This window comes from Dromiciops gliroides, chromosome X (genome assembly GCF_019393635.1).
Source record: "Dromiciops gliroides isolate mDroGli1 chromosome X, mDroGli1.pri, whole genome shotgun sequence".
NCBI lineage: Eukaryota > Metazoa > Chordata > Mammalia > Microbiotheria > Microbiotheriidae > Dromiciops > Dromiciops gliroides.
The window spans coordinates 5,520,214-5,546,918 of NC_057867.1; the positions used below are offsets into that span (position 1 = coordinate 5,520,214).

Here is a 26,705-nt window from a genome sequence, read left to right on the forward strand (position 1 = left end):
ACTTTTCTCACTCAAGGGATGCTGGAGCTCAGTCATGGGGTCTAAACCATTTCACGGAGGTGTGAAACTGAGGTCCCCAGAGGGGAAAGAACTGGGCCCTTGCCGCTGGTCAGATATGAGAAAGCCAGATTTACCCCAGGGCTTCCTACTCTGGGACCAGTGTTTGCCTCCCAACTAATGACTTGCCTGATGTCACACAGAAAATAGGTGGCCTCCAGACTCCCGGTTCCAGCCTCTTTCCTGCCTCCCAGTATTGCCTCCAAAGACCAGCTGAAAGATTACTACTCTAGTGAGACCCAACTGGGATCAGCTCCTGGGTGACAGCCGCCCCAGAGGCCAGAGGACCCAAGTGGGAGCCAGGAAGGCCTGGCGAGGCCTGGCGAGGGCCTTTCTAGGCCTCAGCAGCCTCATCTGTGAAATGGTGATGACATGGGGGTAGTGATAAGCCCTGTCACTGTGCAGTGTAAGCCCTATGTAAATGTCAGTTATTACTATTATTTCCCATCCCCCTCCTTCCTATGTGCCCCCCAAGCCTTGGAGGAACTCCTGCCATCTGCGGTCCACGGTGCCTTGGCACGAGGGCCACCCTTTTCTTTCTTCCAGTGAATGGCCACAGTAGTACTCCCTGGTTCACTACCTTGCAAGGCGGTTTCAAAGCTAGCTTTGTTAGTACGGGTGTAAGCGCTTTGCCCAGCCCCCAAGCTCATGGGGTGGCCCAGGCCCGCCCTGCCCTGGTAGCTGCCACAATCACCAGGACAAGGCCAGGTGGGCTGCTTGGCACTGGGGGCTTTTCAAAAGATTTGGGGCTGATCAGCAAGCGTGGCTCAGGTGGGTTATCACCTGCTCATCTCTCCAGCCCAGCTGAGCAGAAGCAGCCTGGAGTCTTCTCCCCTCCCCCCTCCCCCCTCTCCCTCCCCCGTCTCCCCACCCTATCTCTCCTCCCCCTGGCCCTGCACAGAGAAAACCAAAGACTCTGCCTGGGAAGATGCCAGAGGGAGGCTGGGGCCAGGCTTTCAGAGCTCCAAGAGGTCATCGGTGGACACCACCTTGAGGCTGAGGTGCCCACTCACAGGTGGGGCATCTGGAGCACCCTTATCCCGAAGCTGGAGGGTCCTCAGCTCCCGGGAGTCGCTGGGCTCCCCTACCAGGGTCACTTGCCCCAGGAATCGGTCACACAGGAGGTTTTTGCTCCAGACCTGAAGGCGTGAGGATGGAGGCATGTGAGGCCTTGGCGCTTGGACCTCGTTCTGTCACGGGGCACTCGGGCATGATGGGATGCCTTGGCTGCCGCCCCTGCCCTCCCTTCTCACCTGTACTATGATGGGCTCTTTGATATTCTTGCGGTAGAATATAGCCTGGGCATCAAAAATGGCATCGATGGTTTCTTTCTGGACGGGAGTGCAGACGCTTTCCTTCCCACACTTGATGATGAGGTAGGGGTTAGCACCTGAAACAAAGCTCATGTGATCTGTCTGTCCTGGGGCCTGGTATCACTGGGGGGGGGCAGCCATAGTGGGGGGGCACCTCCCTACTTTGGCCTCTGGCCTTGTCTATGCCCCAGCTCTGGCCGCAAGCCTGCATTTGAGTTTTAGTTTTGCCATGAACTTGCTGTGTGATTTGGCCAAGGCCCTCTCCCTCTCTGGGCCTCAGTGTTCTCCATCGTAACATCAGAGTGTCAGATCAGGACGTTTTGGTGACACCGTAAGCTTCCCTGCAGTCCCCACTTCCCATAGGTTCACATTGGGCCCTCCATGGGCCCCGGACTTTCCCATTCTTGGGCACAAGCCAGAACAAAGCTGCCCCAGCTGCTGGCAGCAGCCTGGCTAGAAGGAGTCGCTTGTTGGCAGGGAAGGAGCTGCTAGCCCTGGGCAGCACGTGGGCAGCTGCCGCTGGTGGCCATTGTGCACGGTCCCCAGGGAGCTGGGGACAGACAGCAGCAGCTCCAGCCACAGTTATTGGCAGCTGCTCCAGAGGCCTTGAGGCAAAGGCTGGGCAGAGAGCCCAACCTCCCAAAAGTGGGTGCTGCCCTTGGCTGGATCTCGGCCAGAGGCAGGGCACTGCTGGTCAGCCATCCAGCCACCCACCTACCCATGGCTTCTGATGCCAACTGCTTCCTCCCCTCCCCAGCCTGGCCCCAGATTCCTAGACTGCCAGAGCTGGAAGGAATTGTTGAGACACTCTAACCCAACCCCCTCATTGTACAGAGGAAGAAACAGGCTCTGACTTACCCAGGTTCATAGAGTTCCTAAGTAGGAGGCAGATGGGATATAATAAAGATCTGGGTTCTAATCCTGCCTCTGACACATACTCGCTTTGAGACCATGCTCAAGTCATTTAACCTTTTGGACCCTCAGTTTTCTCATCCAGGAAATGGGTATAATCTTGTAGCACCTATGTCACTGGGCTTTTGTGAGATTCAAATGTGATAAAGGATACCTTTTTGGGATGCTCTGCAGAAGTCAGCTGCCACTATCATTAAGAAGCAAAGCTACCACATGCAGGCCAGTATAGCCTCCTCTCTGATGCTGCCCCCCACCCCCACCCCCTTCCTCTGCTGCTGAGGCCTGGGGCCAATGACCAAACCCTGCTCCTGCCCAGGCTGCTGGCAGAACGGGGCCCCAATTCAAAGGCCATCCCCAGGGCCCGTGTTGCCTGCCACCCTGTTGCCCACCGCCCCGTTGCCCGTCACCCCGTACTTCTTGAGCCACTCTGTCTAGCTAGTCCCTCCACGCTGTGAATGCTCAGCTGGGTGACACGCTGGGGATAGCCGCACAGAAAGCTCTCACACCCGAGCTCGGGCTTGTCCAGAGCGAGCTCCCTACAAGGGAATGAGAAGCCGGGTTAAAATCTTGCCACTCTGAGGCTCACTGGCCTTTGCAAGGCCTGATCTCCTAGACTGGCAGCTCCAAGCTCCGAGCTCCAAGGGACTGCTGAAGTCATCGAATCCTGCCCTTTTACTGAGGCTCAGGAAGGGGACATTCCCTGGCTCTGGACCTGAGCTCCCATCTCTCCCGTGGCTCTTCTACCACCCCTCTCATTTTCAGAGGCTCATGCCCTGGCTTTGCGTCCTCCTCTGCCCACTTACTTACTGTCTCTGGGCCTTAGGGTTGGACCAAGGGGGTTGGAAGGGCACCTGAGCTCCGAGGGCACGTCGGTGAACAGTCTTAGCATGAACTCGCTGATGTCTCCGGGCTGGAACAGGGTGGGGATGATGACGTAACGGCCCTTCTTCAAGATGGTTCTCAGAAACACGGTGCGCGTGTCCACATAGGTGGAGCCTGCCACCCTCTCCTGGACCTGCAGCTGATGGAGACGGTACTCGCGATTGAGCTCCACCTGGGGAGAGGGACAGAAAGCGTCAGGCCCAGTGCGCACAGGAACGGGGAAAGAAGCCTGGCTGAGGGAGGGCCCCAGGCGCCCTTACCCGGAAGATCTCAAAGCCAATGATGTAGTTGTCTCCTCTGCCATCCTTGCGGTAAGGACGCTGGTCACGCTGCTGCAGGGAGATGAGAACTTTGTCCTCTTCCTTATTGACGTTGAAGACGTACTAAGGGGAGATGAAGAAGAGGCACCTTGGTCAGTGGTTGCCGAGCCAAGTCCAAAGCGGCCTGGCACAGGGGCAGCTCCTCAGCTGACTTCCTGTGTGTCCCTGGGCCAGGCACTTTCTCTCTCGGGGCTACCCTTCTCTCACAGGGCTTGCTGGGAGCAAAGTGCTCTGGGACCAGTGGGCCTCAGTGGACCTATGGGAGTGGGCAATCATCTCTTTCTCCTTCCCGGGCCTCGGTTTCTTCCTCTGTCATGGGAAGAGTTTGGACAATATGGCCTCTAAAGTCCCTCCCAGTCTGACATTCTGTGGTTTAGATTTGGGGCCAGGCAGGCTCTCAACGCCAGCGAACTGGCTGTGGAATCTCCGGTTAAACACTGGGCCACGGTGAGAGGAGAGTGTTATCACGCCCTCTCCCCCCACTCTGCTCTGGCCCCAGGAGAACAGGAAAACAGGCAGAGATCACAGGACCCCAAGGAAATCAGTTAGCTCATCAGATGGTGTCTGTGAGTCACAGTGGCTGAAAAAGGTGGCCCCCTTAGGGTCCTCTAGCCACAAGCCTCTCCAAACTGAGTCAGGCTGGCTCTTGGCCAGTGGGCAGATGGCCCATCATTTGGCCTGCACTCAAGGCCTGTCTAGCTTGCAAGGAGTTGCTAGAGCCTGGGGTGCCCTTATGCCAATGGCAAGGTATTGGGGGGAGGACATCAGTCCATACCCACAGGACCAGGAAGGGCTTACTGGCTCAGACTGCCTGCATGGATGGCAGGGGCTTCCTGGCAAACAGAACCAGTCCAAACCTGATTTCTCTTAGGAAAAACCTAGTGTGGTGCTCTTGGATAGCCAGCTTGCCTAGCTGTGGCCAAGTGGGCCAATCCTATGTATAGGCCAAGATGGCAAAGACAGCCAGAGGCCATATATCTCCAGCAGCCCAAGCATTCCCAGAGCCCAGGGCACTGTGCTTTCCGATGGGCACTCCTGGAACCGAAGGGATGGGAGGAAGAGCCAAAGATGATCAGTTATCCCCATAGCCCCTCCTCTCCAGCTGTTGCCAATGACATTTGATGGGAGCAGGGGGAAACTGAGGCCCAGAGATAGGAAGATTGTTTAGAACAAAAACTGTCAGAGCTGTAGGAATCTCAGAGATTATTTAGTGGGAACCCCTTGTTTTCCAGAGAGGGCCAAATCTTTAGAACAAAGAGTGTCAGAGCTGAGAGTTCCTCCCAAGAGCATCCAGTCCAAAGCATTCTTTTTAGTGAGAAGAGCATGGAGGTTCAGAGAGGGCCAGGCCCTCTGCCAAGGTCCACAGCCAACTTGAAATGCATAATGGTGAAGATGGCTCTTGGACAGGGGACAAGCAGACAGGCCTGCTGGGTGTTAGTAGGTTGAGTGGGCAAACAATGCCAAGGCAGGAGCAGATTTGAGACCTCCCAAGGGGGAAAGAGGGGAGAGAAAGGTTGAGATGAAGGGAACCGGAGTAGAGCCACAGTCTCTTGGGCTAGTTTCAAAAACGTGGGAAAAGATCAGGGGGCAGTTTGTAAACAAACCAAGCAGGGGGTTGGGGAGGGGGGTATCCGGCCTAGATCATCCTTCCAGGATGCTTTGTGTCCTGCCCCTCCACCCCTGCACCCTGCCTGCTGGAAAATGAGCTGTCTACTCCTCTCTGTCCCCAGGACCTACAAGGACAGGCACGTGTGCATGTGCGCGTGCGCGCGCGCACACACACACACACACAGGTGCATACACACAGATGCACACAGACGCCCACAGCCTAGGACACTCATACACACGGCTACATATATGCCTTGATGAACACATTCACAACGACACAGTCACAGCATTTCAGAGTCTAAGTCAGCTAGGCCCCACCCAAGAATCCCCCTTTACCAGCCTCTGCTTAAGGACCTCCCAGCATGGGGAGCCTCTCCCACTTGAGGCCAGCTTTCACCATTAGCAAGTTCTTCCTGGTGTCCTTCCCAGAGCTGCCTCTTCCCCCCACCCCTCCCCCCTTGCTCCTGGCTCAGCCTGCTGGGGCCTAACAGAGTCTAACCTCTCCTCCCCATGTCACCCCTTGGGATCCTCGAAGCTAGCCAGCATCTCTTCTTTGGGCTCTGCTGCCCCCAAGTCCTGGGCCCGCCAATGAGCTCTGGAGGGAGCTGACTGCATTTCAAAGGCCCCAGCTGCCTCAGCGCAAGCTGGAGGATGCCACTAGGGCCATGTCACCTGGCCTCTATCTTCTCTGCTCCCTCTGGTATGTGTGTGGGGGAGTAGAGGGCAGGCAGAAGGGCCTTTGTGGACAGCCTGTACTCCAAGGGGTCTGATGGGCTGATCCCAGCTTGGCCGGGGCCTTCTTGGCTGCGTCAGTCCCTGCTAGATCTATGTGTGCAGCTGCTCAGGGTACAGAGGCAGCCGGGAGTGGGGGAGGGGCCCCTTCATGGGCTACGTGTGTCACCTGGGCCAAGCTGCTTCCCTTCCCTGGGCTTTGGTTTCCTTCTTTGGCAAACAAAGGCTCTTCCAGCTCTGAGTTCTCTGAGCTCAGAACAGGCCGCTCCTGCCCTCCGTCCATTTTAGAGAGTGGAAAGCTACCCAGCCATGAGCTTAGCTTGGCCACCATCACAAGGCAGGCCATTGGACTGCTGTTAATTGGCTTTCCTACCATTTACCTGTCCTCCCCTCTTCCACTGTGGCTCCTGGTTCTGTCCCTGGACCCAATCCCTCCTCCATGGGCTGGTGCTAAGCAGCAATGCCCCACCCCCCACCCCAGGGCTTGGTCTCTGGTCCCCTCTCCATCCTGGTCATACTCCTCTGAATCTCCTCTACCTCTGTCATGGCCTTCCTCAGAGTTGACTGTAGCACTTCATGGGGAACCTGGTGAGGCAGAGGATGGTGAGCCTGCCCCTTCCCCATTCTGGACACCCTGCCTCTTACAACATAGCTTCACATCACATTTGTTTTTTGGCTGTTGTGGTCATACGATTGGCTCATATTGAGCTTGTGGTCCACTGGGACCCCCTAGATCTTTCTCCACTGGAATGTGAATACCTCCAGGTAAAGTGGCACCCCACTTAAGAGGCTTTACTCCATCAGGTCACTGGAATATAGAAAACCAGCCTGCAAATACACTGGAGTTTTGGGCATGAAAGTGTCCAGGCCCCTAGGTGGTTGGCCTAGCCTTAGAAGTATGACATTCTGCTTTAGAACTTGCAAGGTCCTGGGATACAACTGACTATTTTCTATAAGACTCCTTGGTCAGCCCAAGTGGAATAGCAGTGGGTCTTTCCAAGTGATCCCCCTGTCCCCAGGCTGCCTGAAGCAGGCCCGAGAGCAGAGAGCAAAGGAGGGCAGCCCACCGTAAAGGCCACCGGGGGCCACACAGAAGAGGAAGGGTGTGCCCATTATGCCTGTCAGGATGGCTGAGGGCCCGAGAAGGGGGCCATGATGCTGGGTTAGGCAAGGGGCTCCAACCTGGGGGTTCTGCAGGAAAGTAGCACGGTTGTTGAAGCAGCCTCCAGCACGATTGATCAGAGGGTCCTCATCGTGCAGCCAAGCCCCTCGCACGGTGGCCTTCTCCCAGGTCTTATGGATGCTGAAGATGGAGGTGTTCAGATTGCGGCAGACGTCCACATCGGTGAAATTGTTGCACCAGTCATCAAAGGCCATCCTAAGGGGGAGAGCCGTGGGATGGGAGTGATGATGCTGGCTGGCTCAGCGGCTCAGCAAATCAGAGCACCAGAGGATTTAGGCCTGGGAGGGATCTTACAAACTGTCTAGTCCAATCAGCTCCTGTTGCCACCCACTTAAAGAATGCATGCCTCATTCTATACCCATAGTGCTCCACTTTTATGGACCAGTGACATGCATTTCCTTATTTATTCTCTAGAGCCAAGATAGACCATTAGAAGTACCCAGCATGACTAGTTCATTTTATAGAGAAAGAAACTGAGGCCTAGGGATGGGAAGGGGCTTGTCTTATGGCATCAGAGAGAGTGGGGATTACAACCCAAGCCCTTTGACTTCCAATCTAACACTCTTTCCTTTGCTGAGCTGTGGGGGATGGCCCTAAGGCTAAATCAGCATCCACTAGCAGGAGGTAGGAGGAAGTGCCTTGGGTGCACACCCTGGCATTCACTGGCTCTGTGACCTTGGGCCCAGGCCCTTCTCCATGCTGGGACTCAGCCTCATCCTCTGTAAGGGGATGAGCTTGGACCACAGGCACTCAGAGGGTGCTGTGTCTAGAATAGTAATCCTTACCCACTTCCTGTCTAGGGGTGCCTTGAGGGGGCTAGGACAGTTTAGTGGTTCTGGGGTCTGGGATAGGGCCTGGGGACCTCAGCTTTTCCTTCTACCTTGGCCTCAGAGCTGATGCCATCATCCCCACTCTCCTGGGCCCGACTGCTGACCTTGCCTCCAGTCTTTCCCCAGTCTTCCCTGATCCCACCAATCCTGAGAAGGCACCCCAACCCCCTACCCACAGCCTTGGGATTGAAGATACTCCTTTCTAAGGCCCATCACAGGCTGCTTCCTGCCCACCTTTCAGAGCCCTCCTTTCTGAACTTGGCCAGAAGGTTTTCCCTGAGTGGCACAGAGTACAATGGCTAGAGGGTCCTGGACTCTGAGTCAGGAAGCCTTGGGCTTGAGTCCTACCTCAGATGCCCACTAGCTACGGTACCATCAGCAAATCCCTATGTCTGGCACACTGCGGTATGGCAAGATCAAGTGAGGGAACATCTCTAAGCTCCACAGAAATGTAGGATAGTGGCTAGAGGTGGGGCTGGGAGTCAGAAAGTCCCAAGTTCAAATTGTTCCTCAGATACACCCTAGCTGTGTGATCCTGGGCAAGTCATTTACCCTCTTTGCCTTGGCTTCTTCATCTTAAAAAGAAGGATAAAAAGAGCACCTACCCCAGTCAGTCAGTCATTCAATGAGCATTTATTAAGCACCTACTATGTGTCAGACACTGTGCTAAGCCCTGAGGATACAAGGAAAGGCAAAACCAGTTTCTATTTCAAGGAGTTCACAGCCCAATAGCAGAAACAACATACAGACAATTAGACATATACAAGATATATATATATATATATATATATATATATATATAAACAGATGAAAGGTAATCTCAGAGTGGAAGGCACTAGCAGTGGGGAGATTTGAAGGAAGTCAAGGAAAATAAGGGGCAAAGATGAGAAGGGAGAACCTTTCAGGCCTGGGACACAGCCAGTGCAAAGGTGTGGAGACTAGAAACATGTAGAGATCCCTGGATTGAAGAGTATGTGTCAGGGAGGGAGGTGCAAGAAGACTGGAAAGGGAGGAGGGGGCCGGGTTATGAAGGACTTTGAATGCCAAACAGAGCATTTTGATTTGATCTTGAAAGCAATAGGGAGCCACTGAAGTTTATTGAGTAAGGGGTTGACCTGTGTTTTGATGGTTGATGGACTGGAGTCAGGGGGAGACTTGAGGCACACAGAGCCACCAAACAGAGGTTAGGTGACTTGCCCAGGGTCACACAGCTAGTAAGTATCTGAGGTTGAATTCGAACTCAGGTCTTCCTGACTCTAGGCCCAGAGCTCTGTCCACTGAGCCATGTTGTTGCCTTCCGGAAGGCCCCATTCCTCACCAGAACTCTCCATCATCCGTCACATTGAGTCCCATGTTCTTCCTCTCCACTTCACTCACTCTTTGCCACTCCTCAGAGCTGAAGGACAGAGAATGGAGGGATTAGGTTTGTGGGGGCTCTGGCATCAGCCCATGGCAGAGGGGATGGGCCCACTCATCCCCAGGAAGGCCTGATGCATTTCTCGCAAAGGGACCTGGCTGTCTCCATGCCTTACCACCTAGAATGTCAGAGCCAGAAGGGGCCTTAGGACATAACACTGAGGATGCTGGACCTGACAGCTTCCCTCAAAATGGAGCCTCAGTTTTCAGTGCTGGAGGGAGCCCCAGTGAGCATGTAGTTCCTTTTTCAGATGATGGACCTGTTTTGAATTCCACAGAGTGCAAGTGAGACCCTGTGGAACCCAAGGCATTGACCCTGGGCCTAGGAGGGGATGAGAACGTAGGTCAACTAGAGCTTCTGCTCTCAGGGAGTCCATAGTCACCAGGGGAAGAAATGATGGGCCTAGGGTACTTCATGGGCCGCTTTGGGAGTCAAGCTGAAGAGGTTGAGAAAGAGCACTGGAGTCAAGTGCTAGCAGTGTGACTGTGGGCAAATCATATCACTTCTCTGGGCCTCAGTTAACCTTTTTTGTAAATGGATCCTAGGGGTGTTGTGAGGAGAGTGTAATGTGGAAAATGGTGGAGAAACGGGAGCAATTTGACTGTCTGGGGCCACATGGAGGCCCAGGGCAGAGGGCTCTGGGCAGAGGCTCACCTGTCACTCCAGGGCCCGGTCCACTCCCGCTTTCCCCATGGGTTCCTCATCCGGATCATGAACAGCTTTTCAGCCTTGAAGAAAGCCAGGAGTCGCTCTCCAAGACGCAGCTTGCGGATATCAGTGACTGAGTATGCGTGGCCTCTCACAAGGCCCTGCTCCGTGGTCCCTTGACGCTCACTGGCAATGTCAGGCTACAAGCCAGAGAACCCAGAAGGGCACAGGGAGTTAGGCCTCATCCTGACAGTCCGCCCTCCATCCCTGACCACCTCCCCCACCCCACCCCACCACACACACACACACACACACACACACACACGATCACACTCACACCCACATACGATCACACTCACACCCACAGACACAGACGATCACACTCACACCCACACACGCTCAAACACTTGCTTATATACACACACATGCTCACACACATGCTCACACACATGCACATACAGACATGCTCATGCTCACACACACACACACACACACACACCCCTCCCGCTCTGATCTCTATTCTCTATCCAGCACCTCTGTTGTGTCATGGTGGTAGGGCAGGAGCCTCTGCTGGGACCAGGGAAGCCTGGAGAATAGAGGTCCCAGGCCGAGCTAGGCTTGCTATACGGAAACCTTCCCAAAGGGCTCTGGGATGCCTCCTCACAGGAGGGGCCAGAATCTGAGAGAAAGAATGGCTCTTCTGGGCTGGTCAGTCTCATTCTGGGATGGTCACTGCTCTGGGTCTGGGCTGCATCCAGAAGCCTGGCACGAGCAAACATCTGGCTTTCAGGCCAGCCTTATGCCGCTGCTTACCTTGTGCCAAGGAAGGGGGTGGTGGCCAGACTTATCTCAGTGGATCTAGGGGTGGGTGAGCCTGGCGCAGCACCCTTGATGCCCAGGCCCTGGCTGGGGTCAGCCCTGCCCCTCATCCTGGCATTCCTAGGAGGCCACATTTGGCAAGAACAAGGTCCCACCGATTGACCAGCTGCCCCTTCCCTATTTGGGTCCTTGTGGTCATTCACTCATGCACACATTCATCGAAGCAGGCCAGGACTGGAGGTCATCCGTGCCTGGCAGTGCCCGTGGAACAATGTACCAGGATGGAGCAGCTGATGAGGCCCCCTCGATTGTGGGCCTTGAGCAGGTCCTCAAAGAGTTTGGTCTGCTCCAGGAGGTGCTTGCCGTAGTTGCCCTTCCTCAGGTCGATGGATTCCGACACGGCTCCAGTGAAGTCTGTGATGGCGTCTGCGGTACTCCCACCGTCCAGAGCCTCGTAACAGCCAGCCAGCCTGGGAGCAGAAGTTGGAGGCCGAGGGGAGACACAAGCAGAGGAAAGGAGACGATTGATTGGTGACAGGCCCCTTCCTCCACAGGGAGGCCTGGGTAATTGTGCCCTAAGGTGCCAGGATGTGTGAATTGGAGGCCTCAGAGGCCAGACCCCACATCCTTATAGGATAGCCCAGGCTGTGGCACTCCCAGCACAGTTCAAGCTGCTAAACCCTGTCTGCCCTCTGCCTTGTCCTTTGTTTGTTGAGGGATGGAACCCCATGCTATCTGAGGGCTCTTTCCAGCTCACATGGTCTATGACATAGAGCGTCTTGCCCTGATTGAGCCTCAGTTTCCCCTTGCATACAATGAAGGCATTAGGGACCCGGGGAGAGGTCAGTGCTGAACATCTGGAAGTTTGTGTCTTAGCTCCTGCCCAGCTTCTGCTCACATGCAGGTGTTTGAGCAAGAATGAAACCTAGGGTACAGGGGGGCTCCCATGTGCTTGGCAAGCCTCCTCAGCCTCTGCTCTCCCCTGTCTAGCCTCCCAGAAGGGCTTACTTGGCGTAGGCCTTCTCTAGCAGGGCACTCCAGAATTCATTGGGAACATTGGAGTGGCAGAAGATCAGCTCCCCATTGATGGTGGGCAGACGGTCATCAATCACCACATCAGTCCAGTCGCCAAAATGCCAGAAGCGGAAGTGGAATATTCCGGCATATTTCTCAGGCTTTCGGGAGTCCCAGTCCTGTTCCTTCGCCTCAGGAATCACCTGGGCACAAAAGATTGGCAAAAACAACAGCTGGTACCCCTCCTGTCATGCCAATATACCTGTGAGGAGACTACAGCCACCCCTGGGCACCATAGCCATCCTTGGGCTGCCTTGGCTGTGGCCCCAGGCACCACTGACCAGGATGCCAAGAAATGACTCCCAGCCAGAGACAGGGAAGGGCTGTGCCGAACGTGAGGACATAATCCTGAGCACTGGTACTGCTGGGCACCCGAGGACAGAGACAGGCCCATGGCTGCAAGGGTCCCTGTGCATCTAGGCCCCTTACTGGCTCACCCATTCATTCACTTACTCATTTCTTCGCTTATTCACTGGCTCATTTTTTCCTTAACTCACTACCATATATGTGCCGAGGGCTCTAGATTAGTCTGCCCCTCAGCCTCTGGGCTGTGGCACTCCCCCAACTTCTCTCCCAGTTTCTCCTCCCAGCCCCCCTGGGGACAGTGTGGATGCAGCCTCCTCCTGGACCCCTTGGCTTCGGCCTTGGCGAGAGCAAGAGAGCAGCTGGTCCCCATCACGGGGCAAAGCCCATCATGGGCTGGAAGGGGCTCTGACAACATGTGCATGCCGTTCCATGGCCAAGGCTCTTAATTACCTTTTTCCAGAGACATTCTTGGAGGGCCAGACAAGAGCAGGCTGCTACGAACCAGCAATTTCCCAGCTTCCCTTGATGTAAGTCATGGGAGCTGATCCCCCCCACAAACAGGTGTGGGTTGTCGCAGATGTCCTAGAACAAAAGCAGCTCTGTGAGGGGGCAGGAGAGGCAGCGAGCCTCCCTCACCTCCTTTCACGCCTTCAGAAGTGTGCAGAGGAGGGAGGAAGTGAATGAGGAAACAGATGAGTAGCTTCATGAGTGAGTGGCTGCATGAGTGTGAATGAGTGAATGGAGGAGGAAATGAGCGTGTGTGAGTGGGGGAGCAACAAGATGAGTTAGAGAGTTCACCTGGGGAAACTGAGGCCTGGGGAACAGACTTGCCCAAGGGCACCCAGCGGTCAGTTATGAACCCTAGGCCCACATTCTTGCTTCTGAGGCTGCATAGCTGGCTAGGTGGATGGGGGCAGGGCACAAGTTGTGGGAAGTGGGTAAATAGCTAATGCCACCCAGGACACAAAATGGCCCCTCGGTGGCTAAATTTTTCAAAGGATCAAGTGGGGCCACTGCCTCTACCTTTTCCTCCTTCCTCCCTTCTCTTCTTCTGGTCTTTTTGGCTATGCTTCTGTGTGGGCTTGGGGAGGAATGTGGTGGGGGCAGGCGGTGGCAGTGGGCAGTAGGCAGTGGCAGCATGTGGCCCTTGGTGGCGGGTGGCCTTCGGTGGCGGGTGGCCTTTGACAGTGGGTGGCTCTTGACAGCAGAGCATCAGGGCCCCAGAACACAGATGGGTCATTTCACTGGGGGCCACCCACCTTCCCAGACTGGGGGTCAAGGGACACAGATCACCCTCATATATTTCCATGGCTCGGTTAGTCAGGGCTACGGAAGGGAGGCCCTTCGAGCCTGCCAGTTATGCTGGCCCAGCTGTGGTGCTCCAGAGCCAGACTGTTTGTCAAATGGCTTCCGGGGATGGCGGGAAGTTACAAGAATCCAAAAGTATATTAGTGAGCAGACTGAGCCAAGCCCTCCTTTAGACAGAAAACTGGGGCCACTGGGCTGGCCTGGCCACTCTCTTCTGGAGATAGCCTCAGAATAGAAGTGAGAGGCGTTCCAGGGACCACTGGGGGGCAGAAGTGGTCAGTGGGCCAGGGGAGAGTGTTGGGAGGCTTCACTTTGCTGATTGGGAAAACAAGGGTGCTGGACTTAATGACCCCGTGAGTCTTTCCGGGGCTGACATTCTGGGATTCTGTTTGAGAGAGGCAGGAGCTGGGGCTCAGACGGGGGCCAGACTTGCCCTGGAAGGCCCTTCTGGGAACAGGCCCAGCCTCGGCCATTATCGGCAGGTGGCTTGGCCTGGCTTGAGGAAGTGAGGGTAGACAGACAGGGGCTGGGTTTGGGAGGGAGCTTCCCTGATGGAGCCTTGAGCCTCTTCTCACAGGCAGCTAGGCACAGATACACTCAACCATGTGTCTGCCTCCCTTCCATCCAGGTGATCTTTCTCATCCCATCACTGTTTTCAAGGGCTGAGCAGAAGGGGCCCTGGGTGGGAGCTTGGGCGCTGCCAGGGAGCTCAGTCAATCTCTGTTCTTGAGTCGGACCCTGGCACTGACTCTTGTATTGAATGGTCTCTGTCTCTCTCTCTCACACACTCACATAGGCTCATTGGGTTAGAGAATCATAAAATAAGAACTAGAAGGGCCGTTTGAGGACCCCTGTACACTCCCCCACATTCATGCACACACACACACAGATATTTTCACACCCAGTCACTCACGCTCAATCTGTCCCTACTCACTCATCCACATGCACATTCATACACACACACATGTGCTTCCACCTCTGCACTCTCACACATACCCACTTGCCCACTCACACCACAGAGTTCTTCTATGCCCAGAGCCATGAAGAGGATGGGCACTGGTAGCCCCAGCCCAGAGCCTGTAAACAGCATCTGGGGCCAAACCTGAGGCAACGTTCAAGAAGTAGCTGATAGGGGAAGGAGGGAGGACACCCAGAGTCTGGGGCTCTGCCAACCCTGTGGGTTTGGTCCCACTTGGGTGGGAGTGATGAGATCCCAGACTGAGAATGTGACCTTTTCTCTTGGAAGTGAGGCTCCCATCCAGTTGAGAGAGGTGGAGAATGATAGGATTTCAGAACTGGAAAGGACATTAGAGGTCTGACTCTAGCCCCTTGTTTTTACATATGGGGAAACTAAGGCTCAGCAGGGGAAGGAGCTTGGGTTTTTAGAGCTCATCAAGGCCAATCCCCCTCATTTTCTTCTGGCATTATTTGAAGCTATTTGGAGGGGTCTGGAGAGAGATCTAGGGAAGTCACTGTCTTTTCTCTGCCATCTTGGCTCCATCCCCTTCCCCCTCATTTTCTAAGGCAACCAGCTGTTCCTCCCTAGGGGAGACTCTCTCTTCCCCTCCTGGACTCCCTCTCCATGATTCATGCCTTCAAGAAGTCCCCAGTTCACATTCCCTTCCAACTTCCTTCCAGGTGAATGGGGCAGAATGCATCTGAGTCAGGGAGCTGCAAACTTCCCATGATGGGGCCTTGGCCAAGGCCTTTCCCTCTCTGGCCCTTGGTTTTCTTCTCTCTCAAATGAAGGCCTGATGTCTGGGATCTGAATCTGAATCCTCTGATCTCTAGGAGCATTAGCATGGGGCCTGTCTGAGAGAGGGGACACAGGAAGCAGCAGGAAAGGGGTTCAGATGAGAGCAGGAGGCCTCTGTGGGAATTCATTCTGTGACAGACCATGACAGACTGGGTCATTCATTCATTCAGGAAAACAAATTCAAATCTTGCCTTACTAGCTGTGAACCCCATGACAAGTCACTGAACTGTTGTCTGTCTCAGTTTCCTCATCTGTAAAATGAGGATCATAATAACGGCTACCTCCTAGGGTTGTTGGTGAGGATCAAATGAGATAATATTTGTAAAGTTATGGAAATGTTAAAATTATTATTATTATTATTATTCTCTTGTCTGATTAATGTTAAAAATATGATATTATATATATATATATATATATGTAAAGCACCCACTGTGTGCTTAACCAAAGTTAAGCTAGTCAGGATCCCTGTCCTCTTGGAGTTCGTAGTGGGGAGGGGGAGAGGGAGGGAAACAAGATGACCTATTAGCTAAGCAGAGAAAGTAGCTCTTTGCATCCCCCCTCAACTCCAAAATGTTCTCTTCCCTGCTCCTCCCTGAAATGAGTGTTCTCCCTCTGGTCTGGCCTGGCCTGGCCTGGCCTTGGAGTCGGCCTCTTCAGCAGAGCCTCGCCCTGTCCAGGGCCCCTAGGCCTCAGCCTTCAGCAGTGTCCAAGGACGTGGGGGCCAAGCCAAGCTCCAAACATTTCAATGCAGGCAGCCCTCAAGCATTATTGTTATTAATATTATGCCTCTCATTCTCACTGCTTCCTGTTGTTAGTATTATTGTTGTTCAAATGAGCGGCAGCATGGTGTAGTGGATGGAATGTCAGCCTTGGAACCAGAAGGCCTGGGTCCAATCCGCCCCCCCCCCCACGAACACTCACTAGGTATGGGGCCCTGAGCGGAGGTGCTGATGAGTCACCAGTGTCTGTTGGTGGAAGGTGGTGGGGACTTTTGGACCCCTGACAGGATGCCAAAGTCCTCTTTGCCTCTGGGTGATGATGCCAAGATAGAGGGAGGGGTTTGGAAGAAGGAGGGGGAGCAGAGGAAGGGCTGGGAAGCAGGCTCTGCTTTTGCTTGGGGGAATGGATTCTTTGTGGCTCACGTTTTGTTTTTTGGGTTTTTTTTGTTGTTGTTTTTACAGGCAATGGGGGTTAAGTGACTTGCCCAGGGTCACACAGCTAGTAAGTGTCAAGTGTCTGAGTCTAGATTTGAACTCAGGTACTCCTGAATCCAGGGCCGGTGCTTTATCCACTGCGCCACCTAGCCGCCCCCCTGTGGCTCACGTTTTGTGGAGAGAGGTGGGCCCTGGCCAGCCCTAAGGACAGCCTCAGAGAGCCATCAGCTACCTTGCTGGGGCCTGGGCTCTGGCCTCTGCATTCCCAGTAAAGGTAGAGTGAAAAGGGCCCTACTCCTAGGGACTTCTGAGCTAGCTGGGTGACCTGGATAAATCTCTTGCCCTCTCAGGGTTGCCTCAGTTTCCTCCTCTGTGAAATGAGAGAGTCAGATTCCATGGCTTCTGCAGTCCCTCCTAGTTGGGGACTTGCACTCTGACCCCAGGACAAAGAATAGCTTTGGGCCCCAAAGTCTTGGGGGGAGCCTGAATCTCTCATCACACCACAGTCCCCCAGGGAGAGCTCTGATTGGCCATGACTGTCCCCTGCCTGGTCTGTGCCAGAGGGCAGCAGCCCCCACTGATCCCTGGGCCCAGCTGCAGGCAGTCAGGAGGGGAGCCTGGGCCTGGGTCTGCGCCTTTCACATCTGGGCCCAGGCTTAAGCAATGTGCTTTAACTCAGCCTTGACCTGGGTTAGCAGAGCTCCTGCCTGGGCCCCCTAGACACTGAGCAGAGCCAGCAGCAGTGTGGGAGCCAAGCACTTACTCATCTCTTCTCAGCCCCTGGGGTCCTGGGGAAGTCAGGGCTGGATGGGGGCGTGGCCAAGGGAAGCAAGCCCTGTAGACCCACTGCCCTACTAGGAAGCAAGGCCACATTCTGTCCCCTTTGGGCCAAGGCTGCCCTGCCCTGAAGCTGGGCCCTCACCTCTGGGGGGAACCTGGCCCTGCCCCCTCCCCAAGGCCCTATCACTCATTACATCTACTCTTCACTGTCCCTGCGCATGTGCTGGCCACCTGGGCAATAAAGTCTCCATTTTTTCCCTTTGGACTTCCAGGGAGGTCAGGGGTAGGATTTTTTTTTGTGGGGCAATGAGGGTTAAGTGACTTGCCCAGAGTCACACGGCTAGTAAGTATCAAGTGTCTGAGGCCATATTTGAACTCAAGTCCTCCTGAATCCAGGGCCAGTGCTTAATCCACTGCACCACCTAGCTGCCCCCTAGGGGCATTGCCTATATCTCCCTCTCTGGCCTTTCTCTCAGGCAATGTAGTCAGCACCAGGTGTTGGTGAGATACTGTATGCAAAGGACTTAAAAGGCTGGTCCCATGAACACCACACTACCGCCCATCATTGCTATTGTCATTGCCACCAATAAGTCACCAATGTTTTTTGGCCCTCTGGCCCAGGACTGTGCTCTAGCTTGTGGAATCTTGGGCTCTTGTCATCTCTCTCCCTAGGCTGGGGATTCCCTGGGGAGGGTGGCAGCTTCTTCAGCCAACCCTCCAATGGCGTCAACTCGAGGTGGTGGCCCCCTGGAAATTTCTACCAGTCCATCCACTTATTTCTTTTTGGTGCTGACTTCTCTCATCAGCTTGGATCCTATCTCATCAGATCTCATAAAAAAGCTAGAAGGGACCCCAGAAGTCATTGGGCCCAATGCCCTTATTTGACAGAGGAGAAAAGTGAGGCCCACAGTTGTAGCCAGGATCCAAAGATTGGTCCTCTGTACATTCTCCCATACTGAGACCCTAAGTGTTACTGAATTAAAGGGGCCAAGGGGCCAAGTGGATTTGGTCCAGGCTCTGCCGTCATCTTTGTTCCGGTCCTTGGAGTTTCAAGGTCAATGATCATGTATTTGTATCTCCAGAAAGGGGGGGGGTTGGGTTTCCTGTCAGCCATTTTTTTTTCGGGGCAATGAGGGTTAAGTGCCTCGCCCAGGGTCACACAGCTAGTAAGTGTCAAGTGTCTGAGGGCAGATTTGAACTCAGGTCCTCCTGACTCCCGGGCCTGTGTTTATCCACTGCAGCGCCATCTAGCTGCCCCCTCCTGACAGCCATTTTTAACAGGACCCCATTGCTTGATCACCCCCTCCCTCCACTAGAAGTAAGCTCTTTGAGGACTGGGCAGTGAACAGAAATTCATTTTGGGGACTACGACCCTGTCTCCTGGCAAAGCAGAAGTAGCTTCTTTTCTTTCCTATCTTTGCCACGGCCTGACCTTGGCACCTCCTGGCCACAGGTTGTTAGCTGCGGCTCGCTAACATGCCACCTTCTCTGAATGATTACCTTGGGACGCTTCCATTCCACTGGGCCTGGCAGGCGGCGACTGAAGAAGAGAGACTCATTCCCAGCGAGGAATTCTGGGTCCTCGAAGAGCCGGCGCTCTCGAAGGCACTCCTGCTTGATATCATGGTACTTCTGGCCTTTAAAAGGCTTCACCACAGCAAGCATGACTTTGATTTCTAGCTAGAAAGAAAGCAACATGTGCAGACACTTAGTGAGTAGGCTGGGCTGAGACTGAACAGAAGATGCTGGAAGCCAGGACACACAAGACTCATACAATACTGGGCTGAAGAGATGCTAACTCATCTCCTGGTGTATACTTGGCTGTGTGACCTTGGATGATTCATTTTATGTGTTTTTTTGTTTGTTTGTTTTTGGTGAGGCAATGGGGGTTAAGTGACTTGCCCAGGGTCACACAGCTAGTAAGTGTTAAGTGTCTGAGGCCGGATTGGAACTCAGGTCCTCATGACTCCAGGGCCAGTGCTCTACCCACTGCACCACCTAGCTGCCCCTGGAAAATTCATTTTTACCTCTGAGTGCCCTGGACAGTCCTCTAAGACTCAAAGTTTCAGAGCAGGTGTCGATGTGCACTGGTAGAGGGACTTTGTGGGAAAAATCATAGGACCAGGTTAAAAAAAAAGCGGGGGGGGGGCAGCTAGATGGCGCAATGGATAGAGCACTGGCCCTGGAGTCAGGAGTACCTGAGTTCAAATCCGGCCTCAGACACTTAACACTTACTAGCTGTGTGACCCTGGGCAAGTCACTTAACCCCAATTGCCTCACTAAAAAAAAAAACCCAGCAGGGGAGGTGGTTAACTCACAGAGCTCTTCAGAAGCTCATTTGAGATGCCTCTAAAGTGCTACAGAAATGCTGGTCAGCTATTATCAGGCAGCCTCAAATGCATGTCAGGCCAGTGCTGGTCGGGAGCTGTGATGGGGCACAGTCCTTCCATTTACATGGGAAGCTACATCTCCCATAGTAGAGATATTATTCATCCCCATTTAACAGATGAGCGTAAAGGGCATCTTCTGAATGACTGTGCATGTGCTAGTTAGAAACAGACTAGCAATTAGCCTCAAAAGAGTAGGAGAGGGGCAGCCAGCTGGCGAAGTGGATAAAGCACCGGCCCTGGATTCAGGAGGATCTGAGTTCAAATCCAGCCTCAGACACTTGACACTTACTAGCTGTGTGACCCTGGGCAAGTCACTTAACCCCCATTGCCCCGCAAAAAAACACACACAAAAAGAGCAGGACAGATGGCTAGAACTAGCCCGCCAAGGTCAGTCGAGCAATCCTTTTTTCCCAATAAGAGGGAGGGCATGAAAACGAAATGAGCAAATTGTAGGGAAGATGGAGTCTTATGTTTTAGGCATGCAAGCACAGCCACTGTCTATCTCATGGACTCCAGAATTCCTATATGGCTGGCCCATAGAGTATGGAACTGTTCTGCGTAAACAACTGGCCCACAGTTATTAGGGAAGCTCTTTCACAACTTTTGAGGATGTCAGTCTGCAAGGTGTCTTATTTTTAAACAGCTTTGGAGTGATAATAAGGCTCTTTGGAGCCAGTGCTCGCTTCCCAAAAATAGGCTGCCAATGGTCATTCATCCCCACTGGACACACAATCAGGTGAAATTTACACATTCCCTAGGAATGTCTCCCATTATGTGGGCTCACAACATGGTAATATAAATTCAGGGATATATATCCTTGTCCAGAAACTGCTTAATGTTGAGACAAGCTTGCTAATAGAGAGCTTAGTTTTACTTAATATTGCTATAAATCCTTTCGGAGCTGATAGAAATGGGCAATGGTCTTCCTGCTAAATTACCATGTGTCAAGGGCAGCCATTTGAATGAGTGAACCTTCTCTATTAGGCATGAGATTTTCCAATAAGCAGATCATTCCAGCTACTATTCATATTTGCTGGATGATCTCAATATTGGTTCAGATTGAGACTTGTACTGAGACCCATTTCTGGCAAACCTGTCAAATCTTCATGCACTAGACACATAGGAAGGGTAGATGCAAGTCTATGATTTTCTCATGTGTATTGTTGAATTTATATTCTTAGATAACTGCTAATGCATAGATTATTAGTGGCAACTCTCCATAAAAGAAGGGTTAGAAAGCCTCTAGCCACTCACCCAAAGTCCCGTTCCAAGCCTTCTCACCTGGTTCCAACGTAGCTGAAGTGAGTTATCTCTGAGCTGGTCTCCGAGATATGGCCAGTGACCAGCACCAGACCACATGGCCTCTCTCCCTTGACTCCACTCTTGAGGCTTGGGGACTAGCCAGAGCCAACCATGAAGGGGGCAGGGGACATATAGGTCCCACCCCTCCCTGCCCTTCCTCCTTCCTAATCTCTCTGACCTAATTCCGCCCCCCCCCCCCAACATGACATGATGGGGGAGGAGGGGTAACAGATCCTTCCAACCCCTTGCTTTGCCTGGTGCGGCAGAGTGGAGAGAGCACCAGACCTGTAGTCTGGCAGACCTGAATTCAAAATCTGGCCTCAGATACTTCCTAGCTGCATGACCCTGGGCAAGTCACTTAATGTGTTTGCCTCAGTTTCTTTAAAGAACAGGGATAATAATATTGCATTTAAAGCATGTTCATTCATTCAGCAAACATTTATTATTATTTTTAAGTATTTTATTCTTTTCCAGTTACATGTAAAGATAGTTTTCAACATTTGTTTTCATAGGGTTTTTAAGTTTCAAATTTTTCTCCCTCCCTCCCTTTCCTCCCCCCTTCCCAAGACAGAAAGCAATCTGATAGAGGTTATATATGTACAATCACATCAGACATATTTCTGCATTAGTCATGCTGTGAAAGAAGAATCAGAGTACAAGGGGAAAACCTCAAAAACGAAAAAAACCAGCCAAAAAGTAGAAACAGTCTCGTTCAATCTCAGCAAACATTTATTAAGCGCTTACTATGTGCCAGGTACCTTCTCTACAATTTATAGTCTCAGGGAGATGCTTGGGGCAAGCTGATGATCATTATGGAAGGGTGCTTAATGACTTGTGGGGGAAACCAGATTATATTTACCACTGCTGACCCAGTACAAGCAGAAGAGCCGATTGCCTCCAACACTCCTTATCCTGACCCTTCGGGCTAACCAGGCCCTTCTTTTACTTGGCAATGTTGCCAAGACCCAGCACTTTGAGGGAGCTCAAGAGGCTGCTGGGAAGATGACTCTGGAGCTACACCGTGTTGACCCCTGGGAAAAGCCCTCTAGCCGGGACTCCAGAGGGGCTTCAAAAGCCTTCCCTCTGAGGGCAGCTAGGTGGTGCAGTAGATAAAGCACTGGCCTTGGACTCAGGAGGACCTGAGTTCAAATCCAGCCTTAGACGCTTGACACTAGTTGTGTGACCCTGGGCAAGTCACTTAACCCTCATTGCCCTGAAAAAAAAAAAAGCCTTCCCTCTGCTGCCAGCTGGTTGATGGCTGCCCTGCTTCCCCACTTCTCCTGCTGAGCTAGCTCTTCGACACAGATGCTTGTTTCTTCACACCACTGAGCTGGGATACAAGTATATACGGGGGGGGGGGGGGGCAGCTAGGTGGCGCAGTGGGTAAAGCACCGGCCCTGGATTCAGGAGGACATGAGTTCAAATCTGGCCTCAGACACTTGACACTTACTAGCTGTGTGACCCTGGGCAAGTCACTTAACCCCCATTGCCTGCCCAAAACAAAACAAAACAAAACAAAATAAAACAAAAAACAAGTGTATACGTGTGTGATGTGGTGTGGAGTGTGTATGTGTGTGTGTGTGTGTCTGTGGTGCGTGGTGTGTGTATACTATGTGTGTGTGTATCCTACATGGGGTGTGTCTGTGTAGTGTGTGTGGTGTACATGTAGCGTGTGTGTGTCCTGTGTGCGGTGTATATGTCCCATGTGCTGCGTGTGTGCTGCGTGTGTGCTGCGTGTGTGCTGTGTGTGTCCCATGTGCTGCATGTGGAGCCCAGTGCCTACCCATCCCAGAGGGAGCCCCAGCATTGGCCTCAGTCCCTGCCAAAACCAGGCGAGGCTGGGCTTCTTGATAGTGTGGGAGCCCAAGGGACCACAGACAATGGAGGTCAGAGGGTTTGGCTCAGAATGTGGCCTCAGCCACTTGGTAACTGGCTGATTTGGGGCCTCTTGTGCTTCCCCTGGGTAAAAAAGGAAGGGACTGGACCAGATGTTTTCTCTAAATCTGTGAGCTCTTGAATAAAGGACTTCCCCTCCTTGCGCCTCAGTTTCTTCATCTGTAAGCTGAGGGCCTGATGGGGCTTCATAGAGTTTAGAGCTGCAAGGGGCTTTCTTCACATCTCATTTTACAGATGAGGAAACTGAGGCCCCTAGAGGGGGATGGGACTTGCCCAGGTCACACAGCTAGGGTGTGGCAGAGCTGGGACTGGAATCAAGTCCCCAGTGTGCCATCCAGGGCTCACCCGCCTTCCTCTGGGGGTGGTTTCTCTCTCCTCGAAAGCATTCCTAGATGTTCTCTTTCATAGTTTCCTTGCTTTCCCCTCCAGGAATGGCCCAGAGAGGTTCCGTTGGACCCAAGGCTTTTCCTAAGGGGAGTTGATTGCCCCCAGGGGTTAATCGTGCCACTCCCCCAACTGGGAATCTAGCTGGGGAGAATAGCCCCTACAGGGCCCTCAAAGCCATGACAGAGAAAACAAATGGGAGGGGGGGAAGAGGAGGGGAGGAAGAGACCTCGAAAAGAGACCTTGGTCCTTGGAACACAAGGTCCTTGGGGGGTGGGGGACGGGGGGTGGGAGTGGAGCGCACCCCCCGAGATGCCTCAAAGCTCCTATGGGGGGCCTGCCTAGGGAGCCGGCTGCCTGGGCACTGAACTAGGGGAACGGAAGGGCGACAAGCCCTATGCTGTGACCAGAGCTTGAAGCCACTGAGATCCCTCTGCCCAATTTTGGCTTTCTCCGGGATGGAAATAGAGGCGGGAGGGAAGAGAGGCTGAGGCTCCAGGCAGGCATGACTGAGCCCTAGAGAGAGGCCCGCCCCCTCGTTTAGAGATGGAGAAACTGAGGCACAGAGAGGAATGTTGGCAGGGCCAGGAGTGGAACCCAGGGCGCCTGGCTCTGGGGCCAAAGCTCTTTCTCCTGAAGCATGTTTTGACACACTTCCCAAACACCAGACACTAAGGAGATCCCGGATTCCTGACTTCTCTGGGACCTTAGCTTCTAGATGCTACCTCCTAAGCCCTGAGCTCCTGCCATGCCGCGAGCTCTGCTCGGCTCTGCACTTCCCAGCTGGTTAGGGATGGGGAGAGTGGGCTGGGGTGTCTTGGATGCAGAGGGGGACACTCAGTAGGGAGCAGGAGTCCAGCCCTGGCAGCAGCAGCACAAGATGAAGATGGGAGAGAGAGAGAGAGAGGGACAGAGAGAGAGAGAGAGGGACAGAGAGAGAGAGAGAGAGAGAGAGAGAGAGAGAGAGACAGAGAAAGAGACAGAGACAGAGACAGAGATGGAGACAGAGAGAGAGACAGAGAGATAGAGACAGGGACACAGAGAAAGACAGAGAGAGACAGAGACAGACAAAAACAGAGACACACAGACAGACAGAGAGACATAGAGAGAGACAGAGACAGAGACAGAGGGAGAGAGACAGAGACAGAGAGAGAGAGAGACAGAGAGAAGCAGAGAGACAGAGACACAAAGAGAGGGATATATAGAAAGACAGAGAGATAGAGACAGGGACACAGAGAAAGACAGAGAGATAGAAACAGAGAAAGACAGAGACAGACAAAAACAGAGAGAGACATACAGAGAGACAGAGACAGAGACAGAGACAGAGAAACAGAGAGAGACAGAGACAGAGATAGAGACAGAGACAAAGACACAAAGAGAGAGACAGATAGACAGAAACAGAGAGACATAGAGACAGAGAGATAGAGACAGGAACACAGAGAGAGAGAGACAGAGAGATAGAAACAGAGAAAGATAGAGAAACAGAGACAAAAACCAGAGAGAGAGACAGAGACAGAGAGACAGACATAGAGAGAGACAGAGAAACAGAGAGACAGAGACAGAGAGAGGTAAAGACAGAAGCAGAGAGACAGAGACAGAGAGAGACAGAGAGATAGAAACAGGAACACAGAGAGAGACAGAGAGATAGAAACAGAGAAAGACAGAGAGAAACAGAGAGACAGACAAAAACAGAGAGACAGAGACAGAGAAACAGAGAGAGACAGAGAGAGATAGAGACAGAGAGAAGCAGAGAGACAGAGAGAAACAGAGACAGAGAGATAGAGACAGGAACAGAGAGAGACAGAGATAGAAACAGAAAGACAGAGAAACAGAGAGACAGACAAAAACAGAGAGAGAGACAGAGAAACAGAGACAGAGATAGAGAAACAGAGACAGAGATAGAGAAAGAGACAGAGAGAAGCAGAGAGAGGGCTACAGAGACACAAAGAGAGACAGAGAGAAACAGAGAGACAGAGATGGAGACAGGGACAGAGAGAGACAGAGAGATAGAAACAGAAAGACTGAGAGAAACAGAGAGAGAGACAGAGAGAAGCAGAGAGAGAGATAGAGACAGGGACAGAGAGAGAGACAGAGATAGAAACAGAAACAGAGACAGACAAAAACAGAGAGAGAGAGACAAAAACAGAGATAGAGAGACAGAGAGACAGAGATAGAAACAGAGAAAGACAGAAACAGACAGAGACAAAAACAGAGAGACAGACAAAAACAGAGAGAGAGAGAGACAGAGAGACAGAGAGAGACAGAGCGAGCTCACACTTGGGAATCAGGGAGCCCCGCCGCTGCCGTCGCTGCCGCCGCCGGCTTTGGAATCGGAATGTAGGAGGCTCCAATTCCCTTGTTCTCTCTGGACCTGCTTTAGGAATCTATACAATAAGAATGGGGGCATTGGACCCGATGGGATTTCTACGGGTCCTTCACCCTCTAAACCTCGTGCTGGGAGCGCACGGAAGGTGGCGATGAGGTGGCCCTGGGAGGTGTGGGGGGGGAGGCGGGGAGGATCCAGTCGCGTTTGTTGGGGCTCCCTAGTTCTCAGGAGCACGGCCACAGGCTACTCAGGAGAGGCAGTTGATGGGGCTGCAAGTTCCCTGCCTCTCTCTTAATGCATCGGGGAGTGTTGAATCTAGCTTCCATCCCCGGGGTTCTGCTGCTTACCACCGGGGCGCCCTTGGGCAAATCACTTCCTCTCTCTGGGCCTCAGTTTCCTCACCTGCAAACTGAGGGAGTTGGACTGCCTGGGTCCCTGCCAGCTTCAAGTCCCTGCTCCTAAGAGCCTGTGGAGGCATCTTCTTGTCTGCTCGCTCCCCCAGAGGAAACCTCCACAGGCTCCTAGATGGAGAGCCAGGAGGAGCCAGCTAATGGAATCTCTTCATTTGGTTCTAGTCGCCCAAACGGTCAATTGCAGAGTAGGGACTTGACCCTGGAGTGCCTCCCGCCTCCTAGCCCTTGGCAGCGCGCTGCAGTATTGACCAGCGGCTGGCCTGGGGCCCAGAGATCACCCTCACTACCTGTCTGCCACAGAAGCACAGTCCAGAGATTGGCTTCTTTCGGCTGGTCCTAGCAGCGGTGCCGATCTCAGCAATGCTGTCCAGCCTTGCCCTGTCCAACCAGCAGCTGCCTGACTACCATCTGAGCCTGGCACTTCCCTGGAGAGCCGGGATGGCATGGGGAGAGCCCTTTGCCCAGGGTCCTCAGGACTTACCTGGTTTCGGAACCCTCTGGTCTGGACAGTCTGCAAAGTCACAGGAAACTTCCCCCGTTGAGGCAGGGATTGCTGCTGTGAGCTTGACAACTCTTTGGGCTGTACCAAGCTCTCAGTGCAGGGGGAAGCTCTGCTCAGCAACTTTGGGAACGTTGTCCAGCGCAGGCAGCCAGGAATTGATCTTGAGTCATAAGGGAGAGGGGGAAGGCGTTCCCGTGTTCCCGTGTCCCTGCCTCCTTGCATTCTTGACATTGGGCCAACTGGGATGCCCCCCTGGCTGGGGGCAGGGCTGGGCCAGCTGCTTTGGGGACTGAGATCTGCTAAGAGAGCAAGAAAAAGAGATAGAAAGAGAGAAAGAAAAAGAAAGAAAGAAGGAAAGAAAGAAAAGGCAGGAAGAAAGAAAGAGTGATAACT

At 53.2% G+C, this 26,705-nt stretch overlaps 1 protein-coding gene across 1 annotated transcript; it reads right to left on the minus strand.

Annotated features, from left to right (window-relative positions):
* Nucleotides 1-963: 963 nt before the first annotated feature.
* On the minus strand, nt 964-26,406 carry CAPN6 (calpain 6). Its single transcript, XM_043974397.1, has 13 exons — nt 26,292-26,406; nt 18,600-18,779; nt 12,552-12,683; nt 11,730-11,938; nt 10,999-11,191; nt 9,909-10,102; nt 9,156-9,233; nt 7,007-7,202; nt 3,425-3,547; nt 3,134-3,336; nt 2,697-2,818; nt 1,311-1,447; nt 964-1,196 (listed from the first exon to the last, which is right to left on the minus strand). The coding sequence occupies exons 2-13, from the start codon at nt 18,762-18,764 to the stop codon at nt 1,014-1,016; spliced, it is 1,935 nt and encodes a 644-aa protein (XP_043830332.1). The 5' UTR covers nt 18,765-18,779; nt 26,292-26,406; the 3' UTR covers nt 964-1,013.
* Between the last annotated feature and the right edge of the window lie 299 nt (nt 26,407-26,705).

What these genes read in the sequence shown, in the direction of transcription:
- CAPN6 (XM_043974397.1), bottom strand. Translation starts at nt 18,764, where the DNA reads ATGCTTGCTGTGGTGAAGCCTTTTAAAGGCCAGAAGTACCATGATATC. An exon ending in ACGGATGATGGAGAGTTCTG is followed by an intron (nt 7,203 to 9,155) that starts GTGAGGAATGGG and finishes TCTCCCCCTTAG; the next exon opens with GATGGCCTTTGATGACTGGT. An exon ending in CTTTCCTGCAGAACCCCCAG is followed by an intron (nt 3,548 to 7,006) that starts GTTGGAGCCCCT and finishes ATCTCCCCTTAG; the next exon opens with TACGTCTTCAACGTCAATAA.